Below are 20059 nucleotides of genomic sequence, written 5' to 3'. Positions count from 1 at the left end.
TTTTTTTTTTTTTTTTTTTTTTTTTTTTTTTTTTCCTCCCCTCCCCTAAAAAACCCATCCACCTATCTGCGTCCCCACCTCTCCTCTCTGCTGTTTGGTAGCTCCCGAACATAACGGCGAGTGGAGAGTTGCAGCTGTATGGGAGGCTGAGCCCTTTGTTTGTCAGGAGGGTCATGTTTATCTCGCTGGATAACGAGGGATCTAATGGAAAATTGTCTCCTTTGGGATTGGCTGAAGATTTCTTAAATTCAGAGGTGTCTGGTTTCCTGGCATGGCTTGCTAATCACCCCGGATACTCATAGTTACGTTATGGTTTCTTGACGTTGTGAGAGTTTATTCTGGTGTTGGTGCCTAAAGCGCTCTGCTTTCCAGAAAACAACTCTTTTAATTTATCATCTTGGAGCATTAGGGCAGTGCTCATAACTTAGAGAGGCCCGGTGCAGTGATTCTGGGGTTAAGAAATAGAAGGGAGAAAGAAAAACATAAACCATACACTTTAAAGGCCAATGGAGATGCTCCCACTTAGGCAATTTATTTTTAGATCATATATAAATAGACAATACATAAGTTTACTTTAAAAAAAGCAGATGTTTTCTTGTGCAATTTTCAGCTGTAGAGTATAAGAAGGCTGAAAATGGGAAGTCCTTAAAGAGGAGTAAAAGTAACTTGGTCATTGAGAGGGGACTAAAAAGCAGATTAAAAGCACCACTACCAAAACCTAAATGGGATACGGTTGATTACTTTTGTATTTAAATGCTTTTGAATCCATGAACATGCAGTGTAGCTGCAGCTGGATTTTAATAGCTGTTTAAGCTATTGTGGAATGAAATAGTTCTTGATGGTGTCATGTGATGTAGTAATCGCTGGTGGGTAGAGTAGGGGTGATCTTGCAACTTTTTCTCTAGTGCTTAACTAGCTAGTTGTTAAAAAAAAATACAAACCTGACTGTTCTGTTTGTTAATTTCCAGAAAACTGATTGGGAAGTAGCCATAAAGAGTATTAACAAAAAGAACTTGTCAAAGTCACAAATCCTCCTTGGAAAAGAAATAAAAATCTTAAAGGTATGTTAATTTACAGTGATTTTTTAAAGCTGCTTTACTTTAAAAGGAAAAGAGACTTTTGACCTAGTTCATTCCAGGTCATGGGTAGTGTCACAGGAATTGCTGTTCTGCCTTTTGTTTCTTTGTTAGTTCCAGGAGATATCCAGAATTAACAAAACCAAGGGGAAAAAAAAAAGACAATTTTTTAGGTCTCAGAACAGGTTATAGGAATGCTTTTATAGTTAAAAGTGTAAAATTGTTGTAGAACCAGACTCTGTGCTTTGCTTATTGCACTTGTAGAAAACTTGGTCCTTCAGGATGGCACCTTTCCCAACCAGTGCATACAACAGAAATCAAAGCTGAGGGTAAAACAGCGGGCTTTCATCTTTCTTCATCATCTTTGCTCAAAGCTGCCTTGAAAAAAATCAGCATTCTAAATTTGGTTCCTGAAGCAGTCTTCCCACTTCCGAGTTGTGTTAATTGACTTAAAATGTCTAGTGTGGCTCTAATGAAGGAAATAAAATAGAGCATCATTTAGTTTTTCAATGGTGTTTTACAGAAATGTCTCTTTGGCTGGTCTCTTAGCATTCTTTGCTCTCTGAACTTTACTGCTTCTCGTTTTACATAGCTTCACAGTAATAATTAGTGCTGCTTTCTTTCCACATTTCCAAGCTTCCTGAGATACATCACTAATTTATATAGTAATATATACATATTATTGTATTTATTATATACCAGAATTTGTAGTGTTGGGTATGTTAGAGTGCTGCAAGTACTTAGCAAAGACAGATGTCTCTTTGAGCAGTTACAAATAATTGCATGAGCTGTCCTGTGACTTTTATGATTTTATTGTATAATGGTAAGGTTGACTTGAACGTAGGGTAGTTGGTTACTCTGCTAAGCAAGAAATTGTGTGAGACTGTAAAATTAAATTTAGTCAGTTTCAGTACTCATAAAAGGATTTTGTGCTGCAGTACTGTCTGTAACAAGACATGGAAAATAAGTTCTGGAACCGAATGTTTTTATGACCTCCACAGATATTGCCTAATTTCCTATTCCTGTAAATATTGTCTAAATAGCTGGGATTTCCTCCAAATTCCATCAGATGGTCTAGAAAAGATGATACCTTTCTTTTGTAAAATTTGAGAGGTTTTGATTATCACCTAGCATATTAAATTTAAAATAATAATAACAGGCTATTTCCATAATACAAATATTTTGTTTTACAGGAACTTCAGCATGAGAACATTGTAGCTCTCTATGATGTCCAGGTAAAATATATTTTGATGCTTTTTTCTTCATTAAAATACATTTATGGATATATAATGCATATCTATGTATACTGAGTATAAAATTTTGAACGGCCATATATATTTTGTTGCTGTAATCAGTTTTGTATTTAGAAAAAGAAGTCCAGTTCCCTAGCAGGGGCAGGGGAGTTTTCTCCTTTTCAACACACTACATATGCACTTTGTACTGGTTCTTTCTAACGAGCAGGTGTCCAGTTGGGATGGAAAGCTGTGAGGAATACAGTTTGCTTCCAGGCAGCAGGGGCAAGTGGCAGCCTGAGAACCTCTGCAGAGGCTGTTTGTGTAGTTTGGTCCTGTCTCCAGAGAAAAAGCATCAGCTGGCTGGGCTGGTGGCAGTAACTGTTCTCCTGAGTTAGCCTGTTTCCTTGGCCCTGTAATTTAATTGGAAGGTGGGTGTTTGTGGATAATGACTGAATACACCTGAAAGAAAATATACTAGTATGAGTTGATCTAAATGGATGAAGAAAGTGACATTAAGAAGTCAACATAACTTAAAATACTCTTGTAGAGAAGGAGCAGCGTCTTCGAGATCTCTGTAACAGAGAAATGTATTGTATAGCCTTGTGTCACAGCGAGGAAGAACTGAGGAAAGTAGACGAACATGATCACACGTGTATATATTGCTGTTGCCTGTGTTCAAAAGGGCAGGATAAAGTATAAAAGCCAAGCAGACGTGTGGATCTTTTGAAATAGGAGAAATAAGTATTAAATTGCTTCAAATTGTCTTCCTCTTTTCACTACCAGAATTCTGGCTGATAAGGTTAAAGGAGTTAGTTTTCCAGCCTATCTAGGGTAGTGTATTCTACTTAGGATACAAAAAATGTCCTTCCTGCTAAGGCCTGCAAGCATTGAGTAAAGCTAAATATGATGTGATATAGGTTATGCAGCTATTTGTTCTGCTTGAATTGGAACTATACATTTATGTCCTGGGCTCAGTTTTAATCCTAAATACAGAGTTACATTTATGAAAAAATTATTAAGAACACCAATTGGGGTGTTGCATTGTTAAATCTACACAAAATAGTCTGACATTCTTAAATGTTTTCTGTCTTTACACATTTTCATCCTAAAAGGTTTTCAGCTTGCTTGTAGATGTGTATCTAGGGCCACAAAGATGCTCGGGAGGCTGGAGCACCCCCTGTGAGGACAGGCTGAGGGAGTTTTGGGGGTTCAGCCTGGAGAAGAGAAAGCTCCAGGGAGACCTTATAAGAGCTTTCCAGTACTTGGAGGGGCTACAGGAAAGGTGGGGAGGGAATCTTCATGAGGGGTGTAGGGATAGGATGAGGGGTGATGGTTTTAAACTGAAAGAGGGGAGATTTAGATCAGATCTAAGGCAGAAATTCTTCCCTGTGAGGGGGGTGAGGCCCTGGCACAGGTTGCCCAGAGAACCTGTGGCTGCCCCCTCCCTGGAAGGGTTCAAGGCCAGGTTGGACGGGGCTTTGGTCAACCTGGGCTAGTGGAAGGTGGCCCTGCCTGTGTCGGGGGGTTGGAACTAGATGATCTTTAGGGTCCCTTCCAATCCAAACCATCCTGTGTTCTCTGTAGCTATAGAATTCTGTGTTCAGATCATACACACTAGGCAGGCCCAGGTTTTATTGTGTGTAGCACTACAGGACATGTACTAACTTCTGTTGACTTTTGCTACAAAGCAATGATGTTCATGTCGTAACAAACTATGCATGAAGATTTCCTATTTGGATGTGTAGACTCTTCTCCCTCCTGGGTCTTGACTTCAGAACTCTGCGTTTTGAATTATATTAGCTGCTCTGAGAGGGAAAGTATAGGCTCTTGTGCTTCTTGAAGAGACCAGGTTTTTCTGAATATCAGTAAGTGGAAATAGTCTCTCAGCATCCTAAATTTAGTATATCCAGACATCTTAAAAGAAACTGGAGTTATTGACTGAGGGCATTGGTGTGTGAGTAAGCAGCTGAATTTCAGATTTATCATTTACAGTTGTTTATATGTGAAGATTACTTACTAAGCTTTGCAGCTCAGCCTGAAGGTAGCTGACTACATAAGTATTTTGATGATTTAACATTGTGTTTCTTCTAAGCCCTGGAGTGGCTCTTGCTGCTTTTGATTTATGCACAGAACATCCACAAGGGAAGAGAGGACAGAGCCATACACTTGTCTATGGTTTCTTTACCTACAGGTTATTTAAAAGTAGAACGTTCATACTTTTCTACTCTGCCACAGGGAAGGGTCCCCACAGAGTGATGGGACTTCTTGAATGATCAGTCCTGGACTCTCCATCTGAGAAGGGGATGTTGCTGCTTGTCACTGACTATTGCATTTAAATAAAATGGTTAGTTAAAGCAAAGAGAAGGGAAAACCTGTGTCTCATACCTTGGATATATTTCAAATACATTCATGGCAAGCAGAAAGCTTGGCATTATGATGCTACTTCTATAGAAGAAATTGCTTTGCAAAGTATGGTCTAAAGAATGTCACACTTGCACAAATAAGCTTTTTCCCTTTCTGCACAGGGCTGTGTTTGTGAAATATTATACATCATTAACTTGTATGATTACATTAATTTATAACCCAGCAAGAATGAACACTATGCAAGGCATTCCCATGTCTAGTAGGCTGTTACACCTACTGATTTTCTTGAGCAGTTCATGTTCTAGCATGTACTGCCTTTTTTGTTTGCCGTAGTATTGTGAGCATAGTGATATAGAACAGAAGATAAGACCTTAGGATTTCAAGCAATTTTTAAGTTACAGAAGCTATTTTTTTTTCCCCTCAGTGCTGGAGCCAGTGAAGTCTGTGTCACAGTAGGAAGTTCTCAGTGTGACTGGGAGTCTGTTTTATTTTTATAGTTCTGTTGGTCTGAAGTTTTTCTTAACCCTAGACAGTTTGAAATAAGAAAATGCTCATGTTTCAGATGCACTGTTTGGCAGACCATTTAGCTGAATTATCCAAGAACTGATTGTTGTACCCAGTTTTCAGATAGAAAAGAGGGTGTGCAATGTTAGTGGCAAAACTAAGTGAAAAAAGAATAAATTAGTGGTAATGAAGAATAAATATTTTTACATCTCATAATGTTAAATAAAATTATTTGCACTTAATGGCAGTACTTTGAGATTAAAACTGTATCCCTCCATAGCAATTTGGAATATATCTTTTAAGTTTGAGAATCAAAGGCTAGTTATTATTTTACATATTGCAAAAGGCTTCATTTGGAATTGTTTTCACAGGGAGTAGTTAGATTCCTTCTCTTTCATCTCTGTTCATTTATGGTTGTGTTCCTGTGGCATGATCTGTGACCAGTCGCACAAGTCAGTGTGATAAAGATACATACATCATTAAGGTTTTAATTAGATCCAAGGAGAGAGGATTTGCGAGCTGTTCTGCTGATAGTATATGAACATTTTAAAACCTTCTACCTTGCTGTTGCAATCAGTTCCTGTGAACACCATTTCGATATGTTACCTAGTACGTATAGGGTCCACTGAGTTAAATTATTAGAAATGCCCATTCATCTGGAGACACACCCCAATGAACTGGTGTGCCATTCATGTTGTATGTGCTTTGGCTGGCATGAAAATCTTTTGTTCCTTTGCCAGCTTGATAATTGCCCTTGATTTCGGTGAGGTGGTTACTGGGAGGTTTGATCTGCAGTTAAGCATTTTATGTAAGCAGAGCACACCGTTGTTGTTTGTGCCATCTCACAAGCCCGGGGATCTGCACGCGCCAGGGTGTGGAGACCAGTGGTTCCAAGACTGAAGGCATTTGTGGAGATATTTAAACATGAGCTCTCCATCTGTGAGAGGCAAATATTTTGCAGTAGTAGGGCTCTGAAAAATAAACATATGCAGCTCACTTCTAAATGTAAAATAAATTTTTTTCATGAAGTCCATTGCTTAAAAAACCCCCCAGAATATAATAGATGGATAGCAAGATGTAACCTGTTGAGACATTTTTTACTTATCTTCTTGGGCAAGAGTTTGGTAGTCTTTCATTCAAGAATAAAAAACTTCTGAATCTCTAAAATGGTATAAGAATGCAGCTCTTTTCCCCCAGGGGTGCTGTGGGACATCATTTGTCCTGCAAAAGATGATCAGTCTTGGATCCTGTTAATTGGGGAAATGGAGCCCACCGTTTCTCAAAAGCAAAAGGAGTCCAAAATAACCTCTTAACTCACCAGCATAAAGTACACTGAGGTACTTGGTTAAAATATACTGAAGTATGAAGGTATCAGTAAGTTATTTGGAATGTGCTATATTTAGGACATGAATTTACACTTTTGGGCAGTTCATGATCCCAAGTGTGTGCTGAGTAGAACTAATCTCTTACACAGTGCCAGACAGTGCCTGTTTTAGCAAATAATTGAATTCAAAACCTCTTTAGAATGTCAGCCGTCAGAATGAAAGCCTGTAATGTATCTTGGAGATAATGTTTTAGAAGAATGAATTAATGTCTTCACTGTATGGAGTCTGAAGTTTGCTATTTGAACAGTAGTTAAGGGAGAACTAATTTCTAGTGCGTTACTGGAGAAACAGTATCTGAACAGAAATTCTTTCTTGTCTTATCATCTTGGTACATAGCAGACAAAATAATGGCAGGTGCTTCTGCTGACCTGGAAAGCAGTGAAAGCTAGTGGGAACAAAGCCAGTGGTCCTTCTGGTACCTACACCTCCGCCTTTACTTGCACACAAGTGTCCCCGAGTTCTCATGAGGGATGCTTGTGGAACAACCATATTTATCTAGACCTGTTGTTTTACCAGTGGGGATTAAATACTGCTGTGTGGTTTACCCAAGGACTCCAGTGGGTCTGGTAGTATTGCTTATGTTTCTTGAGGCATTCGCTTCAAGCATTCTGGCGTGTGCTCTTGATCTTGGTGTCTCACAGCTTTGACTGCCTCTGTACTCTCATCATATCTGTTTCTGAGCTGTTGTCTTTTGAATGAGGATGTCTCAATATCTTTTCCCTCAGATCCTTGATTAAGGCTTTTGTGTTTGTCAGTATCCAGCCTCGCTGCGTGTGGAAACAGTCATATGAAAACATGCTGTTCAGACCAGTTTTCAGATAAAAAGAAAAATCCTGCCCTGTAGAAATTGTAAAGGTTTTGAAATACTACCTGGCAGCTGATGCTAACTGGAAGGTTGGCTACGACAATATTGGACTGTGAGGAATGACGCCAGCGTAGGCATTGAAGGTTAGGGACAGCCAGTCAGAATTTGTTTTGGCCCAGAGAACCAAAGTGTTGGAGTTACTACACAGTCCTTAGCTTACCTCTTCGTGCCTAGATGCTGTAATTTGTATTTCAAAACTGTTTCAGAAGATCTTCTAGTATGCAAGTGTGTTTAATGTTTGGTGTGCTGTTGAACAGTTTTGCCTTTTCTTTGTGCTGTGCAGCAGGACAGTCTCTCTTAGTACCTCCCATATGTATTAGTTAAGTACAGCATTTCACATAACAGAGAATGAGTGATACGGCTATTGTGGTACATTTCTCCGTGCCTGATTGCTCTTTTATGTGAATAATTGGCAGCATGCATGCTATTTGAATCCTACAGGCACATGTCAAGTGACATTTAGTCTGAGACTTAACATTTAGTTAGAACTAACAAAATGTTCAGTCGTTTAGATGACAGGAGCTGTGTGTGTCAGAAGCTGCTGCTGTAGTGCACTCACAAAGCAAAACAGGAGTATCTGTAATACAGTGAGAAACAGCCTTTAAAAGATCTGGACCAGTCCTTTTCCACTAAATCATTAAAAAAAAAAAAAAAAAAAAAAAATAAAAAAAAATTGTGTTCCTGGGCAAAAAAATTTAAAAGCAAATATAAATTAACATATCAGAAAATTAATCTGATAATAGCAGTGCACAAGCTGTCAGGTTCACTGTCATGCTCTTGGGACTCCAATCATAAACTGCAGCTAAACGGTATCTAGAGTCTTGGAGCAAAAACATGGTAACTATTTATTTGCCACAGTTTCTGCTTTGGCAGCTCGCTAATCCTTGCAGACTGTTTCAGCTTGTTCTAAAGGAGGACTTCCTAACCAAAAAGAAATCTAGAGTGTGTTTCTGTCGGTGTGCTGGAGTTCTAGCAACAGCTGTCAGAAGTAACCATGGATGTTTTGACTTCTTTTTCAATTAATGTCTTTTAAATGGAACTACTGCACTAAGCCTGTGATTTGGGTTGGAACTTCACATCCCCGGAGACAACTTTTGGAAGTCTGAGACTAAAACACAGCAAGTTTTGGCAAATATGTTGCCTCTTCATCTCTATTAGGTTTATCTGTCAGAGTTCAGAATTGTGAAAGGGTTTCCTATTAACCTTTGCTATCTTTTACTTCATTTTGCAGGTAAATACTAAATTCAGAATAAGAATGAGCAAAAGTAGGTTTCTGTCGAGAATACTTTAAGCAACAAAGCAAGGCATGCTGGGCAAAACCGGTTTGTTACATATTTGTGTGTAATTGTAACCATAATTGTTACAGAACAGCACACATTTGTTTTGCTTGATTATTTTCCCAGGTAGCTGTGTGGGCCAGAACAACTCCAGCTGCGGTGATTTTATGATCTGTACATCAATGTGCGTTTTTGAAAGCTTTGTTATCTGTTTCAGGAAGCAGTTTAAAATAGCCTGCTAGGTCAGCTTTATTTCTGAATGTTAGATCTGAAACATGCTGGTTTACTAATCTTTTCATTTTTGAGCACTTTGCTCTGCTTAACAAGTCAACAGAAATCACAAGTCTAGGGAATGATGATAGGGATAGCTTTATTTTTCAGCAAAATAATTTAGAAAGGAAAAATGCGTCTATAGAATTGTCTTGTGTTTTCTGAATGTATTCCCAAAATGGAGATCACATTCCCAGCCAGGCTGGCCAAGAACTGTAATGCAAAATTTGAGCAACTGTGAAGGAATGAACAACTTCAGCTGTTCTGAACTAAAGCTGCATTGGTGGGATATTGGAAAGTGTTGAGGTATGAGTTAAAGTTGGGATGAGATGTTGCTGGGGAGTTTGGTACCAGTACTGTGCAAAATATTACTTCTGCAATACGAATTAACTAGGACTTTTGACCAGTCTGGTAAAATCTCTATGAAACCTCTAATCTGCTCTGCTGATTTAATAAAAAAGGATTATCCAAGCTACCATAAGGAAACATGCTCTACTTCTTACTATGACTTTAACCCAGTGACTTGTTTGATTTTTTTAAAATCAAGAATATCAGCCCAAAAAAAAGATGAGTAATGCTGTTTGAGGCAAATCTAGTGTAGTCTGTAGGAATTACTTTCTTTAAACAGGTGAGGGCTAAGTACAACAGGGCAAATCATCAGCTCCGTGTTTCTGAAGGGAGCAGTTTCATTTGAAAGGACTTTGTTTCCGAGGGAATCCAGAAAACACATTCTCTTGGTTCTGTGATGAATAAATGTCTCTCATGAGCTGCGCATTACATACTGCCGTAAGCTGCTGGTTTTGTACAGAGTGTGTTGTGTAGTGGAGGCACTGACGCTGTGGAACATCTATTTCTGATTCATGGGATTGCTATGTTCGGGTGGAAATCCGCTAGCTGAGCTTCTTTCTTGTCACTGGAGAACCGACAGTTTCCATGCTTCGTAGCTGTGTTATTCTTTTACACCTCGCAGTCATCCTTTAAGTGAAGTTATCCTCGGTTGGCAGAATTTTCAGTTTGATGCATTGGGATCTCAGTTGCTGTTTAGCATCTTTGGGGTTCCTGAAAGAAAGTGAGTTTCTGTCTTGGAAGATGTTGCAAAGGAACAATGTAGAAAGAAACAGCATTTATCATTATGTATTTGCAGTAATTTACAGAGCAAGTAATTATTACTCTTTTTTTTTTTCTGTAATACATGCACTTAGGTTTTGAGGTGTTTATAGGATTGCAAATTATAGTTTGTGTGGCCACAGCTGTTACAGAAACATTGAACAGTTGGGACTTCCTGAAACGTGATCTATTGCTGCTTTAATATTCTGTATTGGTTGGAGTTTGCCTTTCATTCCCAACAGATTTGACTCATGTTCCTAGAAACTTGCTTTCTTTGAAGCTAATTTCCAAATGTAAACAAATCTGTAATGTGCTTGATGTTCTGAGCTGGAAAGAACCTCAAATTCATTTCTGTAACACAGACAAACAGTGGCTAAACTAAACGCTTCCAGAAAGTGAAGCAGCCTAATACAGTCTTGAAATAACCTTAAAACATCCAGTTCATCTTGAGCTGTACTTACTGCATTTATCTGTAGTGGATATCTCGATCTCTGATGGATTCATAGAAACCAGCTTTAATGGGTTGCGCTGCCCATGTTGTGCTGTGTAGGATATTTAGGGTAGTTGGTTTCCTTAGCCTGGGCCCTTCTTTATTTTTCTTTAAAGCTTCCTAGCCTGACCTTTTAGCATGCCCTTGAAAATGGCACTCTTGTGGTAGTTGTTACCAGTATGGTCAAACTGAACGTGTGCTGAAGGCTTAATACAACCACCGAGAAAGCTGGCTAAGTTCACAACTTCTGGTTTGCCATGCGATGTCCCTTTTGACTTTTTTTGACAGTAGTTAGCAGAATACAGTCAGACTGTCCACAATTCCACTTCCAGCTGGGGCATATGCTTGGCCTTGTCTGGTATGTCATCTTGCTCTTTTCCGTCAACTGTCTTAAAAACACGTTTTCCCACAAACTGTCAACCTTTGTTTATTTTTGAAGTGAAAGGGAGGTAACATACTGTGTAACTAATAGCATCATCCTGTTTATTGTATCCTTGCCTTACGTTTCCTTCTAGTCCTCTTTGTGTTCTTGCAGTCTTGGTCAGCTCAGGGGGAAAAAATACTTTTACTTTATAAAAGATCTCTGAGTGTCTTCAACTTTGGAGGCACAACAAAACCATTTTATGCAAGAGGCTTTGTGGTAAAGTCTTTTATTGGCATAGGCAGGTGGGCTCTTTCTTCCCTCACACAAAACAAATATTTGTAAAAAAGGCAAATGCTCCTATTAGGTTTAAGCACAGAACATTTTAACTGCATTTTTGTGGTGTAGATAATTTACAGTAGAAGTTAGCTAATCTGTCTTTCAGTAACTTTTATGCAGCTACAAGAGAGGGAATTCAGGTTGCGAACAGGTCAAAGGAGGTCAGTGCTTTGGAAAATCTCAATAGGACTGTCATAGCAGATCACACCTTTGCCATGAGGCATTTAGGTCCCTGGCAGGGGCATGCTTCTGCCAGTGACTCACTGAAGGAGATACTTTACAGGAGTATGCATGATTCCTGAATTAATTATCCTACAAAATAGTGTTTGGGAAGCAGTTTATTCCAGACAGTTAACTGCTCTGTGATTTCTGACTGACCTTCGGCTTGTCAGATGGCAGAACCAAAGCTTGTTATACCCAGGGGCAGGGAACATAATTTTGTAATTCCTCCTGAGAAAACTGGTTGTCATAGCCATATTGTCTTGCTTATAATTTGTAATTCTATCCAGTATATTTGTGATTAAATACTACTGTCCCGTTAGTGACTGATTTCAGTCATGTCTGATAGCAAATGTTAATTTATTTGTAAAGGCTCTTGATACTGAGGTTGAGTTGACGGATCAGCCCAAGGCAGTTGAAAGCTAAGGGACTAATGAACAGTGGAACTGCTATTACTGTATGATGCTCTTTGAAATTATAGCTTTAGTCTTTTGGATGTTGCCTGGTGATTTTTTTACATATACAGATGCTTTTGAAAATGTTAACTATTCAATGGTGGGGAAGGTACATCTTTGCTACCCTCTAAACCCGTGACTTTAACATAAAGTGTCTCAGTTGAAAAATCTCATGTTACACTTAATGCAGGTACTGAAGGCTTTGTCTTGTCACATTCTTAAATGGGATTTGTCTTCCTTTTCTTCTAGGAAATGCCCAATTCTGTCTTTTTGGTAATGGAGGTATGTGTTAACATATGTGTTTCTTCCTGACTGATTTTAAAGATGATTTTTAGACAAAACGCCTTTTTTGCACAGCTGCAAAATAACTATGACTTGTTAAAGCATGCACTTCTGAAAACTAGATTATTAATTTCCTATGCACTGATAAATTTATCAGTAGTTTGTTCCATAAATTAGTCAGTTTCTTTTTATGATACTGTAGGTGCTGATTAAATGCTACACCTCAAATTATTAATTACAAACAGTTGACAAAAGTTTAAGGCAAACAGCTGGGAAGGGTCTTCTGATTTTTGTGAAAAGATTACAAAATAAGAATTGTATAGCAAGTATTCCAGTGCTTGTGTTTTGAATTCAAACCTTTCTTTTTAACAGTACTGCAATGGTGGGGATTTGGCAGATTACTTACAAGGTAATTGGTTACTGTATTTCCCTATTAAGAAGCTATTGCATTACATGTTTGTAGTCTGTATTCCTGTAATCCCTTGGTCTTTCTCTGAGATTTTTTTTTTTACTTTTCTGTCCATGCAATGTCTGTAATTCCACAATGCATGTTCACCCTGGTGTGATTTTTAATGTAACCTGTTCATAAGAGTAATTGAATTCACCAAGAATCCGTTTAGTGCTGTGTCCTGTCTGCAGTCAAGATCAGCAGCAGAGTACTGTTTGCTGTGTGTTTGTGTGCCACCCTGGGAAACTGAAAACTAGATCCTGAAGCTGCAGGAAGACATAAGTTTTTACAGTCCTTTAAAAGTATTTCCCAGTGTTTTTAAATGCCAGTTGTAATTGAAAAATAAAAACCCACAATGTAGCAATGAAGATGGATAAAATAACGCACAGACAGAAAATGCTTTTTTTTTTTCCCCACTGCTTTCAAAACCATTGACTGTAACATTCCCTTATTTGTAAATGAAGGAGAAGATGTAGCTAACCAGAAGTACCATGCTTACCGTGTGGTTTTCTATTTCTGAAGTCATATTTTTGGGGGCTGCTCCCAGTGTTTTGATTCCACCTGCTTTCTTTTCCAAGATGTGAACTTAAGAATACTTAATTACTTATATAATAGTGCTTTCTACAAAGAGGCAGTTCTGAATACCTCTTGGGAGGTATTTTACCCTTGAACATGTCTCTGCCCAAAGTGAAGGCAGAAGTTGCAGAATCATGACAAATGGATTCCTATTACAAACAAAATTTGAGCAGAAATGTTAATCTTCACATTTTTCTCGAGGAAAATATTCTTCTATTTGCCTTTGTATCTCAGTATGTTGAAGGAATCTTTTTGGGAACAGCTATTGTTATGGTAACTGTGTATATTAAAAGCCTAATTCACTTCCCATTAAAATCCTTGGAAAGACTGATGCAGTATAATCCAGCTCCTGCGTTCAGTACTTTTTCTGACTGCAGAATGAGATAATACATTCTGAAGAGACTTTCAAAAGTACATCTTATTTTTTCCCTTCAAAGTCAATTTTATGATGGATGAAATTTTTGAGCAGAGTGGTTTTCTGTGTCCCCATAATAATTTGTTTAAAAAACAGGTTTTATGGCTTCAGGTTGTAACATGACTGTAGATACATTTAATGTTCTAAACTGTGAAGTTATTTTCTTGACTCCTTCACCTTTTTAGCGAGTTTTAAGATTTAATGGTGATAGAGAAGTTTTACAATTATTATGCTGCCAAGTTGAATAAACTACTGTAAAAACAAGATAATTCAGAGTACTGCAGCTAGTGCAAAACTATGGAGATGTATATGCTCTTGAGAGTATATACATTTGTAGAAAAATGCTGGAGATTGGTTCATTCTGAATGTAATTCACTATGATTTGATTGTCTTCATTGTTTTCACAGTTGATCACTGTGAAGTTTATTGCTTTTTGTCCGAAGATAACAATATTTATTTTCTCATCTGCTAATGTGTCTGTTGTTCCCAGCTAAAGGAACTCTTAGTGAAGATACCATCCGAGTGTTCCTCCAGCAGATTGCAGCAGCTATGCGTATTCTGCACAGTAAAGGAATCATTCATAGGGATCTTAAACCACAGAATATTTTGTTGTCTTATGCCAGTCGTAGGAAGTCAAGTGTCAGTGGCATACGCATCAAAATAGGTAAATATGCTTTTCTCTGATCTAAAGGTAAATCATAACTGTCAGATTGTTTCCCTGCTTGGAAGTGTCTTTGCAGTTAAAGCTCAGAGGGTATATTAAATTGATGCAAATCAGGCAGCAAGTCTAGAACGATGAGCTTTATGCTGTAATGCAGATTCTCAGTATAAAAAAGATAGTCATAAAGACCTTTTTGATTAAATCTTCAGGAAAAAGAAACCTGTTAGGCGATGTTTCTAATATGAAACTATTTAGACATAAATCTGTAACGTTTGAAACTTTGAGTAGCCTTTAGCCCATTTCAGAACTGTCCATATGTGAGACTCCAGTCACAGTTCCAACTGTTTTTTTTCCAGGGTAGACCCTCCTAAGGGTTATTTGAGAAGTTCAGAAATGTAGGTTATGACCTGGTTTTGCCAAACAGAAGTTTGGTATTGTGACTGGGGAGAGATGTCAGCTGTTCAGGATATTATCAAGCTCCTCTTCAGAGGACACTTCAGGAGTTTTAATCTCTCATTGTTCTCTGATAAGTGTTCATTTAAAAATACCTTGGTTTTAATAAGTTTCTTTTTTATGCTTTTGCTCAGTCAAAATCTGAGATCTGTTCCAGCTCACTCCATCTTCTAAACAGCACAGAGGAGACAAAACTTCTTGCTGTCCTTACTTGATAGTTTCAGATGCTTTTGCCTACGTGGAAAATTCAGGCATCTGAAACTTAAACTTCTACCTGATGTGATTTCTCTGAAGTAGATTGTATATTCATCACTCTTAATGAACCATTTATATTTAGCCACTGACTGTAATCCTTTCCTGCTGACGCCAGACAGCATGCTTTGCAGCTGGAGAGATGGCTGAGCAGCAGTTCGTGCAAGGGATGCCACTGCTGTTTCTTGGCTTGTTCTTTGGAAGATAATACATTATTCTTTCAGTGTAACATAGATTTTACTATTCCATGTAGTTAGCTATATATTATACCTGTCTTTCTCTCTAATTGGTAATTGTAGCAGATTCCAATAAGAGACAGATAATTTCTAGACTTTAAAAATTTGAAAATTATCTTTTCATTGACGAATGTGTTTCTTTACATAGCTGACTTTGGTTTTGCTCGTTATCTGCATAGCAACATGATGGCTGCAACTCTGTGTGGTTCTCCTATGTATATGGTAAGTGACAGTGTATTTCAGGTTATCTTGCTTATCTCAAACAGTCTCCTACCAAACCAAAATCATTTACTGCTTGCACATTGGCAAATGCCTAATGTTGCTTCAGAAGTAGTTCACCTTTCCATAATTCTGCTACTTTTTTTTGCCTTGAGATTTGGAGATCATGATTGTTAAAATCAGAGAGACGTTGAACATTTCTTAGTGCTGCAGGGAGGAAAAAAATCTTAGAGAATTAAAAGGCATTGTATCTTAGCATCAATTTTTTGACAAGGTAGTTTAATTCCCACTTACTTCCCCCCCCCCCGAAATAGGGCATCATCTCCTTCCCAGTTTTGAAAATATAAAAAGTGATCAAATACAAGCTAGAAGAGCTTTACACTAGTAGTTAAAAAACATCTTGATGTTTTCATTCTAGTTTTTTAATGTATTCTCTTATATGTGGGATTTGCTTTGGTTTTTTTTTTGAATAAAAATATTTGGAGCTAATTGCCATTAATTTTTACGAAGTAGTGTGGTAGTCGAGCACTGAACTGTCTGACTTTGGCACTACCACTGCTGTACTGTATGGTCATGGCAAGATCATTTTGCTTTTTCTTGTGTATATGTAAAGTGATGTTAATGATACTCCTTATGAAATGCTTGGTTATTTATCCACAAGGACTGCATAAGCCAAGTAAATAATACTTACCTCTTATTCTCATATGTGCCAATCGCTAGATGCTTTCTTTAGAACATTAACATTTCTAGTTTTCTGTGGTTCTGAAACGTATCTTTCATTTCAGATAGAACTGTAACCTTTCAAGTCTTGTGATGCAGATTAAACTGTTAATTTTGTCTTACAGTAAAGTGGTTTCTGTTAGTACTGCTCTGACAGAAGAACTGTAGAATTCGTATTGCTGTGGCTTGGCTTTTTTTTGTTTTCCCTTCTGAGATTTTGCTGTTCTTTCCAGGCCCCTGAAGTGATAATGTCTCAGCACTACGATGCTAAAGCAGACCTGTGGAGCATAGGAACTGTGATTTATCAGTGTCTTGTTGGAAAACCACCTTTTCAGGTAACACTATTTTTTCCCTCTTTAATCTCATGAAAATTCCTAGGGCTTTTCCTTCTGTTCATGAAAACAGAAGTAAGTAGTGATGTCGTAGTGTAGTGCTGATGCTTCAGAGGCCAGATCACTTGAGGATACCAAGTGAGAAGTTGCTCATACTCAGATCAGTGGGTTCAATCCAGAAGAATTACATAAGGATACTCAGTACTGAAGTCAACCCTGTGCTTGGGGTTTTTCCTTTAATGCCCATATGCAAAAGCCTCTGTTTTGTGTATGTGTGCATAGGTACGAAAGCTATTTTCTCCATGAAACTGAGCTTTAATTCATGTACATTTTTATTTGACAGGCCAATAGTCCTCAAGATTTGAGAATGTTTTATGAAAAGAACAGGAATTTGATTCCTAGGTATGTCACTGTGGCCTTTCTTGTCGCTTACATTTGTTGATTGAACACTTTCTCATCTTTGGGAATGCCTGGGATTCATAAAAATATTTGATGTTGCTATCTTTACAAAGATGTAGTATGATACTAGTGAGTCATGTTGCATCTTGCCTTCATTGTACCTTGCTGAGTTGAGAGGGTCCTGTACTAAGGCTATAGAGCACGTACAGGGAAGACTTAGGGACATGGCAGAATGCTGACTTCCTGAAATTTAATGTTCTATGCATTATTTAATGCATGCATTAAATTTAATGCATGTTTTACTTCCTCTTGTGTGCAGTATTCCTAGGGAAACATCAGCTTATCTGGCTGACCTGCTGTTGGGTTTGCTTCAGAGAAACCAAAAAGATAGAATGGACTTTGGTATGTAACTTTTCCTTTTGCTCTCTTGACTTTCCTTGTTAGTTGTATTCACATGATCAGAATAACTATCCTGACCTTTTGTCTACAGCCAATTACGTGAAAAGTAAAGTATTTTTTTCTTCTCTGTTATGGTAAAGAAGGCAGAGCAGCCAAATTAAATCATAAGGTAACCAGTCAGTATCAGGTGATGCATGTAAATTATGACTTTGAATAGTCAAATAGAAATTAGTTTATTTCTTTCACTTGTGGCTTTTTTTTTCCCCCACAGTATTAACTAATATACCTTAAATTTCATATCAAGCCTTGTTACTGGTGTTTTGACTTCAGACTAGGAGCAAGCATCTCTGATCTCCTTTTGGTTGCAGAAATGTTAACAAAGTGCTGGAAGAACACACTTGGGAAGCAAAGTTGCTTTAAATGGTTTCCCCCCTGTTCTTTTCCCTGCAAATATCATAACAGCATTAATGGGGGTGCAAACTGTGTACATTTGATTTGACGTTGAAAGCTATATATTTGTATATCTGAGGGCAACCAGAGATGTGATGTTACATCAAAATTGTTTATATTTGCAAAGATTTGTTTCTAGTATTGTGCTTGGTTATTGCTAGCTGTAGAGAGTTCTTTATTCTAGTGAAATATTTTGACTGGGTTTTTTAAGCCCAAAAGCAGTAGAAACAAAAGTTGTGTCTTTGTATTTCTTTAAGTCCTAAAATTTGTAAACTGCAGTGTCTGAAGTTTGCATCTCCTTAGACATTACTGCAGTGTCTGTTTAGGATTACATTTTGCATTAGTTGGGAAATTAATCCTAGTACAAACTAAATGGATACTCTTTTAACAAAAGTGAATTTGTTTGGCTCCAGTTGACTGCTGTGCTTGACTTTTTAGCTGGATATCTTTGATTGCAGAACATTGTTCTTAAGATTTCAAGGCCTCAAATTGGTACTACTGAATCATTCAAACTGGCTACAACTCTTGCCTCTTCAAAATTAGTCAAGAGTAGAGTTTAGATCTGTGTGCCTTGTACTGGCTGGATTGTCTGTTACTTCAGTCTCAAAAAAGCCTTTTTATTGCTGGGATTTTGGTTACCTGTTACTGCAAAAGTAGTAATGGGGGTTTTTTCTTCTTTTTTTTTTTTAAATGCAAACTCAGGCAGCATTCTTAAAAGAAAATCACTGAAAAGTTAAATCTTGATTAGTTCTTCTTAGCTGCATCTTGTGTGTCATGTTACGCTGGTTGTTTAAATTTCGTAGCATTATTTGTTACTGCAATTTTATCATAGCTGCCAGGAAATGTTAGTCTTAAACTTTTAGTTAATTAAAGCTAACTTAGCTAAATAGAATTATCTTCTTCACTATTATTATTTTATATCAATAGCAACGTGCTTTATTACTGAAATTTGTTTTAGCAACAAGTGACCCATCAAGTTTAATCTGTGGAATGGCAGGAAGGAGCCTAAACCTTAAAGTCTCTTCATGCTCTTTGTAGATAAGCCCTAGTTCTTTCCTCACCATAAGATACTCTTGTTGATGCTGCGATCCTAGTGTGAGTTGCAGCCCAAAGACAGACATGCTCAGTTTTTGTTTCTGCTTATGAAACTTCACCATTGCTCTTTAGTTACGCATGCAAGCTTGGTTTTGATGCAGTACTGAAATACACACGTTGACTCCTTCATCACAATGTGGTCCTTGTGCAGTTGTGATAAGAGACTTTATTTGTTAGGCTGTGGAGAGAAGAGGATTCAAAAGTTATTTTAGTTCTTTACTTGAAGCTCAAGACTCTCCTAGATACTTTTTTTTTTTCCCTTTCCAGTTCCTGTTGTTTAGCTCCAAGAAATAGCTAACTTTTTTTTAGTCATTTGGAATTTAAAACATCAATACTAGCATAAATAAGGTGTTGCTCTTCTGAGAACTAGGCATGGGGTTTTGTGTGTAGATGTGGCTGACATAACTTGATTCAACTGCTGTACATAAAAATAGAAGTCAGATCAAGAAGAAACTTATGATAATTGGGTAAAATGTTCCACATGACAGTAACAGTATTCAGAGGTCGATACATAAATCTGTATGTGGGGAAGAATGAACACATCACAAACATGGACTTTGAGTGGTTGATTCCACTTTGCATTCTGGGTGTGCTGATCCCTACAGTTTCTTCAAACATGGGAAATTCACAGTATTATTTGTGGTAGTGGAAGAATGCATTTGTGCTTAGAAAGAAAAATAGAAAGCAGAATGGTAGTGATGAAAGTCATGTTTTCCTTGGCTGAGCCACTTAAAGGGCCTCAAAGGGGCTGCTCTGGAATGTGCTTAGCAAAGGGACTGAAAGGGAGTGTGTATAGCTGAGCCCAGTTGCCTGTTGTTAAAGTAAAAATAGTGTTGGAAATCTTGTTGATCTTCCAGCAACATAAAGTAGAACAGCAGGTGTTGTACAAAAGCTCAGGAACACCTGATCCTCGTGTTGAAGTTAATCATTACATTGTTCTTGCGTTACAGTTAGCCTCCCTTCCTTATCAGGTTGAGAAAGAAAGTGGTGTTGAAGGAAGAGGGGATACTGCAGGCCTGAGAGTCTTTATTTTTTTTCTTTCCTTGTTATTTGCTTAGGTCTGATGAACAGCGTTGTTTATCCTCAACTGTTAGAACATTAAAACTCACAAAGCTCAGCAGCTAGCTTCCACCAACCCTCAATTTCCCCATACTAGCTGAAGGTTGCTTCTTGTA

The 20059-nt window shown here is 37.8% G+C and overlaps 1 protein-coding gene across 1 annotated transcript in view; it reads left to right on the top strand.

The window, feature by feature from the left end:
• ULK2 (unc-51 like autophagy activating kinase 2) overlaps positions 1 to 20059 on the top strand; it is a 43257-nt gene that overhangs the window by 3061 nt on the left and 20137 nt on the right. The window contains exons 2-10 of the mRNA XM_026861822.1: positions 921 to 1061; positions 2270 to 2311; positions 12197 to 12229; positions 12602 to 12638; positions 14159 to 14332; positions 15419 to 15492; positions 16443 to 16544; positions 16885 to 16943; positions 17260 to 17342. Of these exons, the coding sequence (XP_026717623.1) occupies positions 921 to 1061; positions 2270 to 2311; positions 12197 to 12229; positions 12602 to 12638; positions 14159 to 14332; positions 15419 to 15492; positions 16443 to 16544; positions 16885 to 16943; positions 17260 to 17342 (745 nt within the window). The remainder of the gene's footprint in view (positions 1 to 920; positions 1062 to 2269; positions 2312 to 12196; positions 12230 to 12601; positions 12639 to 14158; positions 14333 to 15418; positions 15493 to 16442; positions 16545 to 16884; positions 16944 to 17259; positions 17343 to 20059) is intronic.

This window comes from Athene cunicularia, assembly GCF_003259725.1.
Source record: "Athene cunicularia isolate RWA chromosome 19 unlocalized genomic scaffold, athCun1 chr19_part1, whole genome shotgun sequence".
NCBI classification, from domain to species: domain Eukaryota; kingdom Metazoa; phylum Chordata; class Aves; order Strigiformes; family Strigidae; genus Athene; species Athene cunicularia.
The sequence above is the reverse complement of the archived record's forward strand: the minus strand, read 5'-3'. Positions and strand labels throughout refer to the sequence as shown.